This window comes from Westerdykella ornata, assembly GCF_010094085.1.
Source record: "Westerdykella ornata strain CBS 379.55 unplaced genomic scaffold EI97scaffold_5, whole genome shotgun sequence".
Taxonomy (NCBI): Eukaryota; Fungi; Ascomycota; class Dothideomycetes; order Pleosporales; family Sporormiaceae; genus Westerdykella; species Westerdykella ornata.
The window spans coordinates 674,977-690,569 of record NW_022986855.1 but is presented as its reverse complement, the minus strand read 5'-3'; the positions used below and the strand labels follow the sequence as shown (position 1 = coordinate 690,569).

Here is a 15,593-nt window from a genome sequence, read left to right as displayed (position 1 = left end):
CGGTGTAGGCAGAAACAAAATAAATATTTGGACGTGTTACACCTCTGTAAGTTATATAGAAAGGCCTCGGTGCCAAGTAATCTACGTCAATCACTACAAAAGCGGCTCGATTGGGGTGGAATCACACCCGATGTGACTAACTCGCGTAGATGTAGAATAACCACTGATGTCGGTACTACCTATTCTCTTCGTGACGACAATGGAGACGCAGCCCAAACAGACGCTGAACATTTCATCTGTTTTCGACTGCGCCCCGGCATCCACATCGATAGTGAGGAGCAACGTACCGTACAAGTAAAATGGTTCCATATTCTTTGCTTGAGAATAGAAAGGAGATCTCTGTCTACTGTTTTTCCGCATCTCGCACATACATCTTTGTACTATCGCAAACACATCCTAGGAATATCATCCCCTTGATTCCGCCTAACACTGACTTCTTTCTTGCTTTTCACTTCTCAGATGGGATCCCTTCCACAGGCCTCCCTTCCACAGGCCTGCCTTCCACCGGTCTGTCTCCAATCGGTCTCCCTCCAACGGGTCTCTCACCCACAGGCCGCCCGGAAACCTCACCACTTCGACTCACCACCACTGGCCTCCCGTCCACAGGCCTCTCCCCAACCGGTCTCTCCGCAACCGGTCTCCCACCCACAGGCCGCCCGCTAACCTCCCCCCTCCGACTCACCACCCCCTTCCTCACCCACCAGTGACCACGCCCACGCCGTCCCCACCACTTCCACAGCCTCCAGCCCCATCGCCCACCCCGTCGGTCATTATCATCCTCGTCGTCATCATCCCACCAGTGCCCATCATCGTCATCCTCATCATCGTCGTCATCATCGTCATCGTCATCGTCGTGGGTGGGACTGGGCCAAGGAGGCCTCGTCACAGTCTTAGACGGCAGTGTTATGAGTGTTGACGGCGAGGATGAAGATCGGGGTGGCAGGACTGAAGACAGGGAGGATGGAGGAGTTGGTCTGCTGGAGGGGAGGGGAGTGCGGGTTGGTGAGTTCGTTGTGCTTGAGGAGCGGGTCGGTGTTGGGGTTGGGCGGTTGGTGGATGAGGGTGTTGGTCTGTTAGTTGGCGAGGGCGTAGGAGTTGGAGTCGGTCGTCGTGTAGATGATGGGCGAGGCGTGGGCGTCCAAAGTGGGCTGCTTGACGACAATCTAGGCGGCGTAGGCGTGATGCGCGAAGTCGGGATTGGAGGCGTGCGGTGCGTCGAGGAGAGAGAGGTAGTTGCGCGCGATGAGGGGCGGGGAGGCGAGCGGCTGGTTGAAGGTCTCGGTGGCACGCGGGTTGTGTTCCATGAGGGGATGGAGAGAGTTGGAATGGGTATGCGTGTGGATCTGCGGGAGCGGGTAGGGAATCCCGTAGGCCAGGGAGATGGGGTCGAGATCGGTGGTCTTGGTGTTCGTGTGGGGAAGGGGATGGAGATGTTGAGCGATGGGACTGGCAAGCTTGTTGGTCTTAGAGATGGTTTCGAGATTGGTGGCCGTGGTGTCCGTGTGGGAAACGGGATAGAGATGTTGAGCGATGGAACGGGGATACTTGTCGGCCTCACTGACGGTCTCGAAATCGGCGGTCGAGGCGTTCGTGTTGGGATTGGAATGGAGATGTTGACTGAAGGGATTGGGAATCCGGTTGGCCTTATCGACCTCGTTGAGATTGGCGGCCGTGGCGTTCGCGAAGGGAATGGAAGTGAATTGTTTCCCGAAGGAATAGGTAATCTGGTCGGTCTTACGGTTGCCGTTGAGCGTGGCGGCCTGGGCGTCCTTGTGGGAACAGGCAGTGAGATGTTGAGCGATGGAATGGGGAAACCAGTTGGCCTCGCAGGCCTCGCAGAGCTCGTGACGATTGGGATTGCGGTTACGCTCGAGGAGCCTGGGAGAGGGACAATGAGCGACGGGAGGGGGACACTGGTTGGTAGAATGGACGCGGTGGTTATCGGTGGCCTGACAGTACTCGTCGGATGGGTTATGTTGAGTGTGATGGGAAATCCAGGCAGCGTCCCTATACCGCCCCGTGCCGAAGAAGACTGCCCCGGCGATGAAGACGGTGTGCTCGAACTCCCGATGGACAACGAGGAAACGGGGATGCCGGGGACTCCGGTTCCAACAGGTGGGATTGTGGACACCGGTATCTCTACTGAAGTGCTCAGGAAGAGACCACCAGATGTCAATGGCGGGTGGAGGGCTTGTGCCCGTGCCCCACAAAGGAGGCCAGCGGCAACAAGAAAGGTTTCTGTCAACATAGCTCTTCCCCTGGACTAGCAGACGGTCGAACCAGCACGGAAGTGAGCAGGCAGTTCCTCGTCGGAAATGGACAGCGGGAGTGCTCCTTTAAAGCTACCGAACTCGTTGCCGAGCCATCGATATTTGACACTTATCGATGCCTTCCGTATCTGCAGGCTGATATCGAGATTCCTAAGCTCTGCAAAAGTCTGGAAATGTCGAGAATCGATCGATACGTACACCCATGGAGCAGAATAGCATTTGGGAAGAAAGAAATTGGAAGACGACAGAACATGCAATATCCCAGAGATTTCATTGGAGGTTGGGAGATAATTAATGACCGTTATTATATGAAACTGCAAGGTGAATATGGAAACGGTCGCACCATCTGCGCGGACGGCGTGGGTTGATAGTTCGCTGCATGGGCATACAGACGGGAGGGCAACATGGCACGCAAAGACGCCGACCACAGAAAAAGATTCTATCGCACCGTGAAGTTCTATACTAAATGCCTCCCATTTAAAAGCATCGTGTTCATGCTTGACATCGTACTAGATAATGAGGACGCAAAGTCCCTTCCCTCGGATGCCACAGACAAGTTTTCCAGAAGAAAATCTTCTAGGTAGTACAAGCATCTGCAGAGCAGTATATCTTCTATATCCGCGCGAGCGCTGCACCGAAGATCCCGAGGATCTTTGCTATTTTGTAGCATGGGCTTTGCACTTTGCGATTAGCCGGATGAATACATCGATATGGACATTGGTACCGGGGTGGTGTAGCCGCATGCCCGAAAGTGAGATACCATGCCAGGTACGCATACCACGATCGGATTGGCAAACCCGAACATGTATTGCGCAAGTGCCGACCTGTGGGCTTTAATCGCGGTAGCCGGCGCGCATTGCTCGGCAGTGTTGGGCATTTCGTTGGAGTCGTGCAAGGGAAAGCGATGCGCAGATAGCAGAATATTACAATACAAGGGCTTTCACAATGTCCTCGCGCTCACGGCGTAGCATATCAATCATATCCTGTAGAAAAACGCTATAAAGTAAGGTGAAGGTGACAGCTCTGCAGTAAACGGCTCTCATAACAACGTTATCCAGAAACTACGTGATGTAACGGAACGACGGGTGCCTATAGCCCAGATCCCTGATTTCCTCCTCGCTCAGGCCGTTCAAGCGCCCATCTCTCTTCCCAAGATCGCGCTGCCTATTCTCCCACTTGCAGTACGCAATGCCCGCGAGGGCCAGGACGCAAACTGCAATCTGCCCAGCCAGGTTGATGGTGTGTCCAGTGGGGTACCGCGGAGCCTCCGCCTTCCTGTATGTCCTGGAATAATGTCAGCTTCAGCTCGCGCAACTCCTTGTTGGAGATTGCAAGTGGAGGAGATACTAACCATGTTGCTAAGATTCCACCGGCCGTGCCCAGAGTGACGATGTAAGCGCTGGAAACGGCACGGATAGCGGGCCCGGCTGCATTATTCATGCCCCAGGAAAGGAATCCAGGACCACCAGGGAATGCACCAAGCGTGATGAAAAACACGCCCATGTATCGGATGTTTGCATCTGTGGCCCATCTCAGGATGGCGAAGCCAGTGATGGCCAGAAGTGTGAAGGCGGCAAGGTAGATGCCACGACGATTGGTCTTGTCGGATACAAAAGCGATGAAGATGGCGACAACACAGGCGCAGACATAAGGCGGGACGGAGTAGAGCTGAGCCTTGGTGGCCGTCCAACCAAGATCAGCGAGAATGGTGGGCTACGTTGCTGTCAGCTGAAGTCGAAACAAGGGGCATGGCAAACCTCTTACCATGAAAAGCGAGATGCCCTGGACGGTGATGTTGATGAAGAAGAAACCGAAGGCGCAGATGTAGTTGTTGATATTGGCCAATGACCTGGTGACGTGATGGAGTTCCACCTTCTCCTGCTCGTCAGCTCCGCCTTTGAGAACAAGGCGCTCGGTGGCAATTCTCCGCTCTCTCTCGGTCAAGAACCAGGTCTCGCTCGGTTTGGTCGGCATGACGAAAGGTGCGGCAAGACCTGATAGCATGGTGATGAGACCCTCAAAGAAGAAGATGTTTCGCCAGGTGTGGATGCGCATGGTTTCAGTGCCCCATTCAGGGATGCGGGAGAGCCTGTTCCCACGTGTCAGCGGGCGGACAGAGCATCGACCTTTTGGACGAGATGTATATCTCACCCTGTAGCCAAGAGGCCGCCAAACGCTCCGGCGAGGGAGGCGGCCGAGACGTAGATGCCGACACGAAGCAGCAATTCTCGGCGCTTGTAGAAGCAGGTGATGAAGAAGGCAAGACCACTGTAGGTGGGGTGAGCCGGACTCGGTACGAATTAGTTAGACAGGTTACACTCACGGCATGACTCCTCCCTCGAAGACACCCAGGAAAGCCCGCGCAACGAGCAATCCTGAAAAACTGTTGACGAATGCAGTGCACATGGAGACGAGACCGAATCCGCAGACGAGGAGAGGGAGATAGTAGCGCGGGCCGATGATCTTGAGCAGGATGTTGCTTGGAACCTCTACGAACATGTAGACGATGTAGAAGATGGATGTGACCCAGTTGAACCGCACACCCTTGTCAAGGTTCAATTCTTTCCCCATGCCCTGGATTCTTGCATTTCCTACGTTGGCTCTGGTAAATGGGTCAGCTTAGGGTCAGGTCTAAACGGGGCGATTGGAATACCGGTCCAGGAAGCAGAGCAGGTAGAGAAAGGTGGTGAGAGGCACGATCCACATGTCCAGCTTGCGCCTCACAATTGTTTCCTCTTCCTCGGTCCAGGTGAACTCTTCCGAGACTTGGTCGCTGCCCGATGTTGCCGTCATCTTCTCTTGGTCTAAACAATAGGCACCGTCAGCACTCGAAATCGTGTGCAACATGAAGATGGACATGGGGACATACACAACTCCTTTTCGTTGATCCCCGCCTTTGGGGAGAACTGCTCGATGGCGCTCATGTTGAGCGATGAATCGACGTATGCTGCCGAAAACGAGACGCGAAAAGCAGTTGGCCAGAAGGTATTTTAAGGAGTTAAACTTATGCGCTCGTCACGCTGGTGTTGAGGGAATCCGGATGCACGACAGGACATATATGGTGCTGGACAGGCAGGCGTACGGAACTCGCGGACCAAGCCCCGACTGTGTTTCCCTTTTGAGGGGTAGCGAGCGTCTTCCCCAGATGGATGCAAAAGTCGGTAGTTGAAGTGAGATGCGTCAAGATGGCACGGATGGGCAGTTTCTGCCCTTTAAGCAAGTCAACCGTGGTCCCTTACTACATTGAGTTGGTTGCTTTGATTGAGCAAGGATTGGGACGCAGCAGAGCCATAGCAATCATTTTGCCGAACCCACACGACCATGACCGACCACGGCCAGCCAACGCGCCTCTGCTGACACCCGGCCGGGCCAAGGGTGCTCAACATGGTTGGTCGGAATGCGGGGTGCGACCTTGGCTGCTTCATTTGAGGGAGTGAAGAAGGGCGCCGAGCAGCGTGGAGGCTCTGGAAGGAAGAGGGAGAGCGCCTCCCCCAGCTTGGTGCCGCGGATCAACGCTGGGAGAGGCGCCGCCACCTTTTTTCGGCAGATTGGAGCGGGCACCGAGTATGGACGGAGAGGGCGAGAGGGGACCGACGAGAGACGAAGGATTCACAGTTGCGCTTCGGTTTGGAGCAGTTCCCATGCCTGTGGAATGTCGGATTATGCACATGTGGTGAGCACCAATACCGGCTATCAGCAACGATATGGCACAGCTGGCGGATATGCCCTTCGAAGGAGTCCTGCGTATGGCGGTTCATTGATGAATCATGCAGCGAACAATCAATCCAAGGCCCAGAACATGGATAAAAGGGCGTGACTCGAAAACACGAAATTCCCCCAGCTTGGGGCAGAGAGTGGCTCCTCCACCTGGGGTTGTGGGGGAGAAACGACTGGGAGAGCAGGGCCCATGCGCGCAACGCTACACCTCAAACGCTCCTCGTGGTCTCTCCCTCAGCTTACGGAGATCATAGGACAAGTGCCTTGGGCCATGCAGCGAAACCTCCGTGGGTTCCAGAAGCAATACCCAAACGCGCGTACAGGCACGCAAAAGGGTCGGGATTCGTAGAGAGCCGTCCCGTGGGAGAGAACAGCTCTGGGATAGACCCTGTGATTGCAAATCGCCAACTCCGTCCGGAGTACACAGTACATGCCGGATGGAGGGGTTGTCATGGCACGCTGACCAAGCCATCAGGGTGGTCGAATCCAATATTTGATAATGCCCCGCCAACAAAGGGGACATGACGAAGTCACGGAGACGCAAGGAGGGAGCGTAGCCACGGAGCGTGTAGGGCTGGGTTGTCGTGTCTTCCAAGAGCTTCCCCAGGTTTAAGGCGAAAGAGGTTGGTTGGCCACCTCCTCTTCCTCGTCTGCTAGTTCGCCACCAGCAACTCCCGTCCTACCGGTACTTGCCATCACGACAAGCTTCGATCGTCCTTGACTCGTTTGACGTTTATCAGTCCGGCAGTTGACATTTGAAGATCTGGCAAGATTATCGCTCTACCAGCGAAGACCTAGGCACCCCTTGACCAGTCGTCTAGTATCATTCTACTATCATATTGAAGGACTCCATTCAACTGTTTTTCTTAATCGAAGTCCTCTGCGAACATCGGCGGCAGAGACTAGTGTACTCTGATCCCCCTTTAAGTTACGGCTAGTACCCATAGGTAATTTCGAACAAATCGGATCGGCTAGGCTTAAACAGGCAAGACCGATGTTTTCTCAAAAGCTACGAAAAGTTTAAATAGGAACCAGTGTTATTTTTTTTAGAGGCGCCCGATAAGACAGTCTTATCCACTGCATCGGGTCTCCTGTCCATTGTTGTAGGGCTCTCTTATTGCACTGAAACACGTATGTAGAAACTTCGCCGTTCGTGTAGACTACGATCTGCAGGAGCGAAGGAAAAATCCTATTGGCTTCCTTGCTGCCTTGGCAGCCTGGATCTTGCTAACTTGACCTCAGCCGATCATCTGGCGAATCTACCAGTGGCCATGGCCCAGCATGGTGGTGTCGATTCAATTATCAAGTTCTTATGTGCCGGTGTACTCCGAACCGTTGTGGTAGACACTGTGCGCTCTAGAATCGACTGATCGAGGGTGGTTGTAATGCTTCCCCTGGTCGCTACATTTATGCTTCAGCATAAGGATAACAGGCCTGAAAGCGCACCCTTTTGAGCTTTTATGGAGCTCAGGATGTGCGCACTTGATTGATAGTTTTGAAAATCGGTTTCAGTGATAGTAGTATCATATTCTGACAGTGGAGTTGTGAGGTACCCTACCCTGGGTATACTCCACCTAAGCACAGAGCCACAGCTATGCTCAATGCTATGCGGCTTAAGAGCATTATACCTCCATTATGAGAGCCGTGGCGATGATCTACGAGGGAGTAACATCACTAATGTTGGGATCTACCTTGGGAAATGAGGCAAAGAAACACTCAACACTGAAGTTCTCTTAGACGCAAAGGAACATTTAACATTGATGTTTCCCTATATTGTATTCATTCGCAGCGCCCGCATGTTGCTCGCGCGCTAATAGATTGTGCGCTCAGATGAAATAAGCCATTGATTTTCACTATCACTAGCATTGCGGGCGAATTTCTTGTGGGCACAAATCTCGAAAACGTAAGGACAAATTTCATCAGACGCTTGACTAGAAGAGTACGCTTCTAGCACTTTCTAGTTACCGGCCTAACAAAGCAGAATACGAAGAAAACTGGGTACAAAAGAGTGTGACCCTCTGCATATCCACTGTCTGCCCCAACAGCTCCTCCGCGGACAGACCGCGCGAATGCAATACAATCCCAATTGTTTACTGGCAGTTGTCGCGCCTAGCTTCCATTCCGAAGACTTGGTTGCTTCCAACAGGTATCTCATTGAAGTAGATGTTGAGAGGCAAGGGATAACCGGCATTCATGTATCTGGTGAGGGCCGTGTCGAATGTGTTTCCAGCCTGTCGGTTGGGGAAAGCCGTAGTGAAGAGACTAAAGCTGGCCAACCACGGCCCTCTTCGGGACGTCTCCCATTGGCCATCTTTCTTGATTTGGTCATACGTAGCCAGCTGCACATACGTGGTGTCGACGGCATCGAAGTCGCGGGCGCAGGCAGTGCTCTGGATGAACGAGACACACGCTTCCTTGCAATTTCCAGTTTGCTGACAGTGGGAGTTCATGTCGTAGTAGATGTACGTGTTTGCGCCGTCGGGGTTGGGCGGTTTGCATAGATTTGGTACCGCGGCTGGAGACATGGCGGTATTGGCGGTACCTTGGGTATCCGAGGTAGGGGCGCTGGAGACGCTGGAGAGCAGAAGCGCGACAGGAAGGAGGAATTGAAGCATGGCGACGGATATTGCTTGACGGGCTCTGTATTGATAGATATAATCCGGTATTGGTGAATGAGCGGATTGAAGAGGCTTTGAGGTGCAACAATCGATGGTTTATATACATGTAGTCTTCATGTCACGGGGTGTTTTATCCTACCTTAGAGTGCTCAAATCTCCGTCACTACTCTAAGGATCAAGTACCCATTAGGATTCCCTAGGGTAGGCAGCTCATTGAGGCCCAAGAGGCAATTTACCGAGGTGGGAAAAATGGTATACGACAGTAACTGCGAAAAACTGATAGTTGCTGGGCTCCCAGCTGTAAGAGTAGCCGCTTCGAACCAATTGAACAAGGCGAGGTACCCAGGTGGGGTTAACCATATATGCGTCCATCGTTAAACTGCTGGATGTAGTTTGTTTGTACGGGGATATAGCCAACTCCCCGGGTCGCTTAGGGACGGGGACTATACCCTTAGATACCTTCCCAACTAGAACACGTTACAGCCCAGGACCCCGCGTAAACCAACAATCGTAACCTGGCACGATAAGCCTAATGTAGCTAAACGCAACGCCTGAAGCTTGTTTTTGAGGCATACTGCCTCTGTTCACGTCCGACTACCTTAGGGTAGGGTAAATATGTCGGACTGATCATGGGACGCCCGTGCATTGCCCGCCCAGATTATATTCACTATTTATGATATTTGATTCGCCCAGAATTGAGTATCCTAGCGGAAGTCTGCGTGTTGCTACGTATCATGCCCAAACCGAGCCGCTTTCAAGCCAATGCCCGCACTTGTTACAAACCTCCGGGTACTTACCGTTTTCGGTCGAACGTGGACAGAGCGGCACGAGATCGATATTCGTGGACGCGTAGATGGGAAGCCATCCCACCTTCCCGCAGTAGAATCTCGTCCATGTTCACATCCGGAAGACTTGCGAGCAAGGCAACCCTCTGATTTGGGGGTTAACCACCTTGGAACGCTGGATAGCGCTCAGTTTTGTGCTAGCTCAAACATCCTAGGAAACTGCGTTTGAGCCCTTGAATCCGCGAAGGCCTTACATAAAGTGAGCTCGCTGGTTTTGGAAGGTTGCATCGAAGGATACAAGCCATGAGACAACAAGTTCCTTAGGCTATGCTACAACATGATATCGGACAAGGCTGAATTCAGAGGCGCGAGAAAAGAGCGGCACAACGAGCGTTCGTGGCGGTTGGTGTGCTTCCCAGGCTTCTCGACGAGGAGCAGCATCCGTTCATGCATGATCTAGAGTCATGCTTCTGGGTGCGATCCTGGATATGCAATCAGGACGACGGGTCGAACATAGGTTCGGGCAACGGAGCTCGAACACTGGAATGTTGGGACTACGAGAATAAGGGAAGGTTAGCAGGCAAAGCAGACCATAGTCAATATGGGAGGGACTTTCTCAAGTCCTTAGAAATAAAGTCCACGCCGTGTTCCCAGGGTTACTGGCCATTGACCCCTTGCGTTAATAGATTGCGGGCAAAGGTGCTTCCTGGCGGTAGGAGGTGGAGATGTCGAATTGGCGCATTTCAAGGAATCGGAAGAAGGGGGAGAGAAGGGGGGGGGGGGGGGGGGGGAAATGATATTTTGGATGGCGCACGATGACTTGAGAAAACTACTTCGCTGATATGATGCTATCAAATAATCTAACGCAAGCATCGTAGGGACTCGTCAGCTTTGTGGTGCAAGTGAAGCACAATTTTACTGCACTCAATCTGCTTGTTAGGGCTTCCATTTACTTCACTCGCACGAGGCCGTCACAACACAGGTTAAGCCTAGACCAACCAAGGTTGCCTATAGCAACCCCTTTTTCAACATCTATGACTGTCAGTGTTATGATGTAGATCCCGTGATAGCAGTACGTTCCTCTCATTGAGGGAGAGCCTGGTATGGGATATCAGTCGGAAGGACCCCACGAATCATTCACATCCCCTCCCCCGTGCCGAATTCTAATCCGGCGAAGCTTCGACAAAACGATTGTGTAAGATAATTCGTCGACGTAAAGCCCAAATTGCATCTAGCGGCAGTAGGAGGATTATTTACTTTTTACCTAGGACACTGTAACATCTAATTGCTGCCTTCTATTATCGACAACGGCCTATTATCTAGGATGCTAGATTAAAGAAGATGTAGTTCGCGTACTTAAAGCTTTGCGACTGTTCTTTTATTGAGATATCTGACTTGCTTACTAACAGCACACGTCCGCTATAAAGTTACTGCATATGTTTTAATGAATATAGTACAGGTAGCTAGTGATAAGGATCGCATCTAATACAGGCCCGAATGCTCTTTAGAGTGACGGTTAGGCAGAGATATACAAGTCGCCCTAAATATATCAGGTAGTGTCTCAATTGCGTCTGCATATTGGCAAGGACGGGGCGTATAGACACTAGGGTGTCACCGATAGGTAAAGAGCACGAGAAATGCTCGGTTATAATCTCTTATTACAATGGAATCTACGCGATATTCTGCGTTCTGGTAATTTGCAAGGACCTAGGTGTTGCAGCTCTATTCTAGAATTGTGAACACACTCTTGCGGGGTATCCACAGGGCGGGATATAAGTTTTTGCATAACTACGTTTAAATTTGCTATCATTCCTAGATGTACCGTTCGACTAAAGACTGCAGCAAAGATCGAAAGAAGTATTCCTCGTTTAAAAGAGTAGCATTGCATAGTCAAGCGTGCACGTTCTGCAACTAGCAGCATCGCAGATATTTTAGTAGTTTTAGGCAGAGAACATTAGAAGTTAGCCACGAAAGTTAGTTCAAAAGCCTTGTTTTTCATTGTACAAAGTTGTAGATAAGAAAGACAAGCAGGTGCGTACTTATTTGAAGTACTTCGTAGCTTCGAGTTAACTACCGCTACAACCGCCAACCCTATAAATCAATTGGATCAGTAGGTGTCATCTCCTGAATCGTTACAGTAGGTTCCAAACGTACACGGTACGCGGCCGTATAGATATAACGAAAGCCGATAAATCCACCAACCATCAGAAGTGGAGTTCTCGAGCAGAGCATCCTCTAGAAAAAATTCGAACATATCTCTGATGTAATCAGAGCCCGCCTTGTAGTTGTGGTCGCTATAGGTGCATGTTCCAGAAAAAGCCCCCAACATATACCTGAGACTAGACTTGTTCCAGGATTCCAACACGAGTGAATCCTCATTGGGGGCGATTGAGCAAAAATGAGGTGAGCATTATGGCTCTGCACGCGCGGATGGGTGAATCGCTAGTCGGGGTTGTCCTATGCTAACCTGTTTACTACGTACGTTAACCATTGTTTCAATGCTTCTTCAAAAGATATTACCAACAAAACGATGACCCTTGTGTGATGTAAAGAGTTTAGTCAGGCGTAGGATGGTCTTCCCCTCGTGCACGATCTCCATTGAAGTGTTTAGTATTCATGTCCATAAGCTACGCAGGTATACCACATGCACGGACGAATTATAGCTGGCGGAATCTCGTAGCTAGTGTAGACCCCCTTGAACGTCGGGACTAGTCACTTTTGCTTATGTCGTAGTGCCATGAGTAGCGCTCAGTGATGGAAAGCTGACTTCTCGCGCTCAGCTGTGCAAATGCCACGCAGCTATCGGCCCTACGTCACGGGTCTTCAACCCAACCGTCTGTTTCTCATTGAGAAACTTATGTAGTGAGGAACAGTTATATCAACGCTAGCGGATTAAATTGATGAACGCGGTATGGTTGGCATGTACAGAACCTTTGCAAGCTTCCTCAATCATTAATATCTAGGACCGAAGGATTGGACTATTCCCAAGTGCGCAACTAGGTGATTTTATGGTGGCACCGGGTGTGCATACACTAATCCTAGATCTCACAGCGCCAGTAATCTTCCTGCTGGATGCAAGCAATCCTTTCCGGGATGCTCCTCCATCCATTCTACCACATATGCACACACGCGGGGCTTGTGCGCAAACAGAGTGAATGGAGTGAGGACGTCTCCTAGACGAGCCATAGAAACCATCAAGCTGCTCTGGATATAAAGCCTGCAAGAATTCCCTCTGATCATTTATGTTTGTGCCTGCCGTTCACAACTGGAAAAAGTCCACGAGGAAACGACTGGGATTCACATAAACTGGTTGTGAATAGTGGCCGAGAACTGCCAGAACACGGTCCACCGGCGAAGCAGTCTTTACACGCACTTTAGCTGGGTATTTCGACCCAAAACTCGGGTGAGTGGTAACAGGAAAGACAAAGCAGAAACCGACCAACTGGTACTGAGCCCTTGCAGACCTAAGTCAACGGAGAAGCACCTTGGCTCATTACTTCGGAAGGATTAGAGCATCTCACTCATGGCTCAACCAAACCCCAACCGTCAGCAGCCACCGCAGTGGATACACATTCCTTATAAGCCGCCTACAACCTCGTCCGGGACGGCTTCATCTACAACAAGAACCTCTTCATCATCCAACCAGAGCGGTTCGGCGAACACAATAGCCCCTAACCCGCAACCCCAGTACCCACCTGCATTCACTAGGCGCCCGGAGTTGACGATTCACCATTATCAACCGCCGTCTACAAAGACAACGGAAAGCCGATATCCTGTTACTGCACCCTTTCTGGTGCCTAGGATGCCTCACCCGTGGCCTGCAGCCCTTGCACCGCAGCAGGCGCACCCCGTCGCCGAGTATCCTGCACGGACCGGTCCTAGACCTTCGAATGCAACTGGAGAGGGAAAGAATAGTCAGAGTCGGAGTCAACATAAAAATGGTGCACCCCCAAGACGGCCTTAGGGGATAGAGCAGCGTCTTTGAAAAAGCGAGACAACTATCAACAACTGGACGGAGCACTAACGGTATGAATGGCGAATAAACGGAGATTAAACCCAACGGTCCATTGATCAATTGCTCCCTGCAAGATCGCGCACCCGAATGTGATGTACCTTCCCTATCATGCATATCCAGATGTTTGCTTGCTTAGCCACTATGATCATCTTCATCCGGCGGGAATTGGACACCCATCAAACCCATCAGATTTCCGGCAGGGCCTGCCATGCCTACCTGGCCCTTGAAACTCCTTAGCATGTTCTCGGCAAGATTGTAGTCGTCATCCAAAAGATTATCCTCATATTCATCATCTTGCTCTGAAACTTCAACCTTTTTCTTACCCTTACCCTTGTCTGTAAAGGAGACGGTCTTGTTCGATGCCTTTCCCGTTGTAGGTGCCGGGTTCAAATTGAGGGCACCATGACTGAACAGCTCCGCTTCCATCATTTCGGACAGCTTTTTGATCTCCTCATCCTCCTCTTGCTCGGCTTCTTCCGCCCTAGCCAACTCGCGCGCATCGTCTGTCAAGGCAGACTTCTCAGCAGATGACAAGGACATGAACTTTTCAAAAGCCTTTTCGTATTCCGCGTACTCGGCATCGGCGTAGTCATCGTCAGTACTGTCGTCCTCGCTCTCGGGATCCTCCCATCCACGTTGGTCAGCATCTGAGTCATCGTCTCTATCCATCGGGTCCAAGCCCAGTCCGCGTGCACCTTCAAGATCCGCATCCTCGTCTTCCATGAATGCGTTGAAACGCTCTACCATCTTACGTAGATTTTGCTGCGCAGCTTTGTCACCAAAACCGTCGGATCCACCGCTCCCAGCCAACTCGCGTTCAAATTCGGAAAAGTCGATGTTCAACCACCGTTCGTCATCTTCCCGCTTGGGCCATCGTGCAATCTCAGAGTCGGTGGGAAGGACGTCATCGCCAGAATCCAGCTCCTCCAACAGTAAGTTGATCTCGCGGGCGGCTTTCTTGTCAGCGTATATCTTGTGCCGCACAAGCATCTCCATGCCCGCAGCGACTTTGATACCCAGCTCTGCTTTTTCAGGAGAGACCAAGGGTTGGCGATCCTTGTGCACTAGAGATTCCAGGGCGTCTGCCCAAGGCCCACGCGGGACCCATCGTTGTCCGAGGAGTTGCGCGTAAAGAACTTTGGTGAACCGTACACTGATCTCGACAAAGTCTTCAGGTGGAAATGCAAGAGATGCATCTCCTTTGGCCGGTTGTAGCAAGCGAAGCGAAATAGGGTCTCTTAGGTAGAATGTCTCGACTGCTGGAGCGATATAGGAGGGATTCGTATGAAGAATATGGGCTACTTTCCGTGGCAGCGGGAGAGTTGCATGGTGCTGATTCTCTGCGATGGCGGCTGGATACCCTTCCAGGCGATGGAACGCCTCTTTCTCGATTTCTGGCTGAGGTTGCGCAACCGCGGGCGAAGTTGTTATAGCCATCAGTGCTTCTTCAAGTTTTAAGGGTTTCGGTTCCTCTGTGGCAGACGGGGCAAGAATATATAGGCGGCCTGCATGTATCCACACCCGGTTTCCGTCAATCTCCGGGCTCAGCCACTTGGGAAGCACCTTTGCGGCCTCGATGAGCAAGAATTCGCCATCGCTATCATACACCCGTAACCATACGTCTCCAAACTCTTTACTCAGTTCCCGGAGAAGGTAAACGATCAGCCACTCGTCGGCAACGCTGTCGCCGTAATTTGTAGACCCCTTTAGCATCCACCGCGCATTCTCCCGAATGAGTTCAAGCTGGATGGATTCTCGTTGCCATATGTACTCTTTGAGGAATTTCTTTTGCAGTGACGCGAGTGTGCGTTGGAAAGCCTGAAGACGCTCTCTCGTCTGGGCGTCAGACAGCTTCGTGTCGAGGATGCAGACAATATATTCGACAACATCTGGTGGCAGATTTTTGGGGAAACCGTCGAATCCTTCGCCGAACCATTTTAGATCGTCTGAAGGTGCTGCGCCATCCATGATCGAAACCGCCAGATGCTCACAGAATGAAACGGCAATGCCTCCGCAGGGTAAATCTCGAGTGATACTAGGAGTAAAAGCGCAAATAGAGGGAAAGAGAGGCAACAATCCTCCACTGTCAACATTGCCACCCGCGCCGGGATTTCTTGGCAGACATCAATCACGTGGATGCGCAATTGCGCGCTAGCCTCGTTGGGCGTAGCACGCGTCTGCCAAAACA

General features: G+C 51.6%; 5 protein-coding genes across 5 annotated transcripts; 2 read left to right on the top strand and 3 right to left on the bottom strand.

Annotated features, from left to right (window-relative positions):
* Positions 1-459: 459 nt before the first annotated feature.
* EI97DRAFT_440836 (uncharacterized protein) lies at positions 460-2,267 on the top strand (the record flags this gene model as incomplete). Its single annotated transcript, XM_033799661.1, has 2 exons — positions 460-507; positions 747-2,267. The coding sequence occupies 2 exons, from the start codon at positions 460-462 to the stop codon at positions 2,265-2,267; spliced, it is 1,569 nt and encodes a 522-aa protein (XP_033655888.1).
* A 1,064-nt stretch (positions 2,268-3,331) lies between these two features.
* EI97DRAFT_373028 (MFS general substrate transporter) lies at positions 3,332-5,063 on the bottom strand (the record flags this gene model as incomplete). Its single annotated transcript, XM_033795384.1, has 6 exons — positions 3,332-3,554; positions 3,622-3,983; positions 4,035-4,359; positions 4,422-4,538; positions 4,594-4,872; positions 4,924-5,063. 6 exons carry the CDS (start codon positions 5,061-5,063, stop codon positions 3,332-3,334), a joined length of 1,446 nt encoding a protein of 481 aa, XP_033655887.1.
* A 3,014-nt stretch (positions 5,064-8,077) lies between these two features.
* On the bottom strand, positions 8,078-8,602 carry EI97DRAFT_456763 (uncharacterized protein; the record flags this gene model as incomplete). The annotated part of the gene is made up of 1 exon (XM_033800759.1): positions 8,078-8,602. One exon carries the CDS (start codon positions 8,600-8,602, stop codon positions 8,078-8,080), a length of 525 nt encoding a protein of 174 aa, XP_033655886.1.
* A 3,962-nt stretch (positions 8,603-12,564) lies between these two features.
* On the top strand, positions 12,565-13,441 carry EI97DRAFT_251024 (uncharacterized protein). The gene has a single exon (XM_033794142.1). The coding sequence runs from the start codon at positions 12,914-12,916 to the stop codon at positions 13,352-13,354; it is 441 nt and encodes a 146-aa protein (XP_033655885.1). The 5' UTR covers positions 12,565-12,913; the 3' UTR covers positions 13,355-13,441.
* A 1-nt stretch (position 13,442) lies between these two features.
* On the bottom strand, positions 13,443-15,480 carry EI97DRAFT_251028 (SGT1-domain-containing protein). Its single transcript, XM_033794143.1, has one exon. It carries the CDS (start codon positions 15,371-15,373, stop codon positions 13,538-13,540), a length of 1,836 nt encoding a protein of 611 aa, XP_033655884.1. The 5' UTR covers positions 15,374-15,480; the 3' UTR covers positions 13,443-13,537.
* Positions 15,481-15,593: the final 113 nt, after the last annotated feature.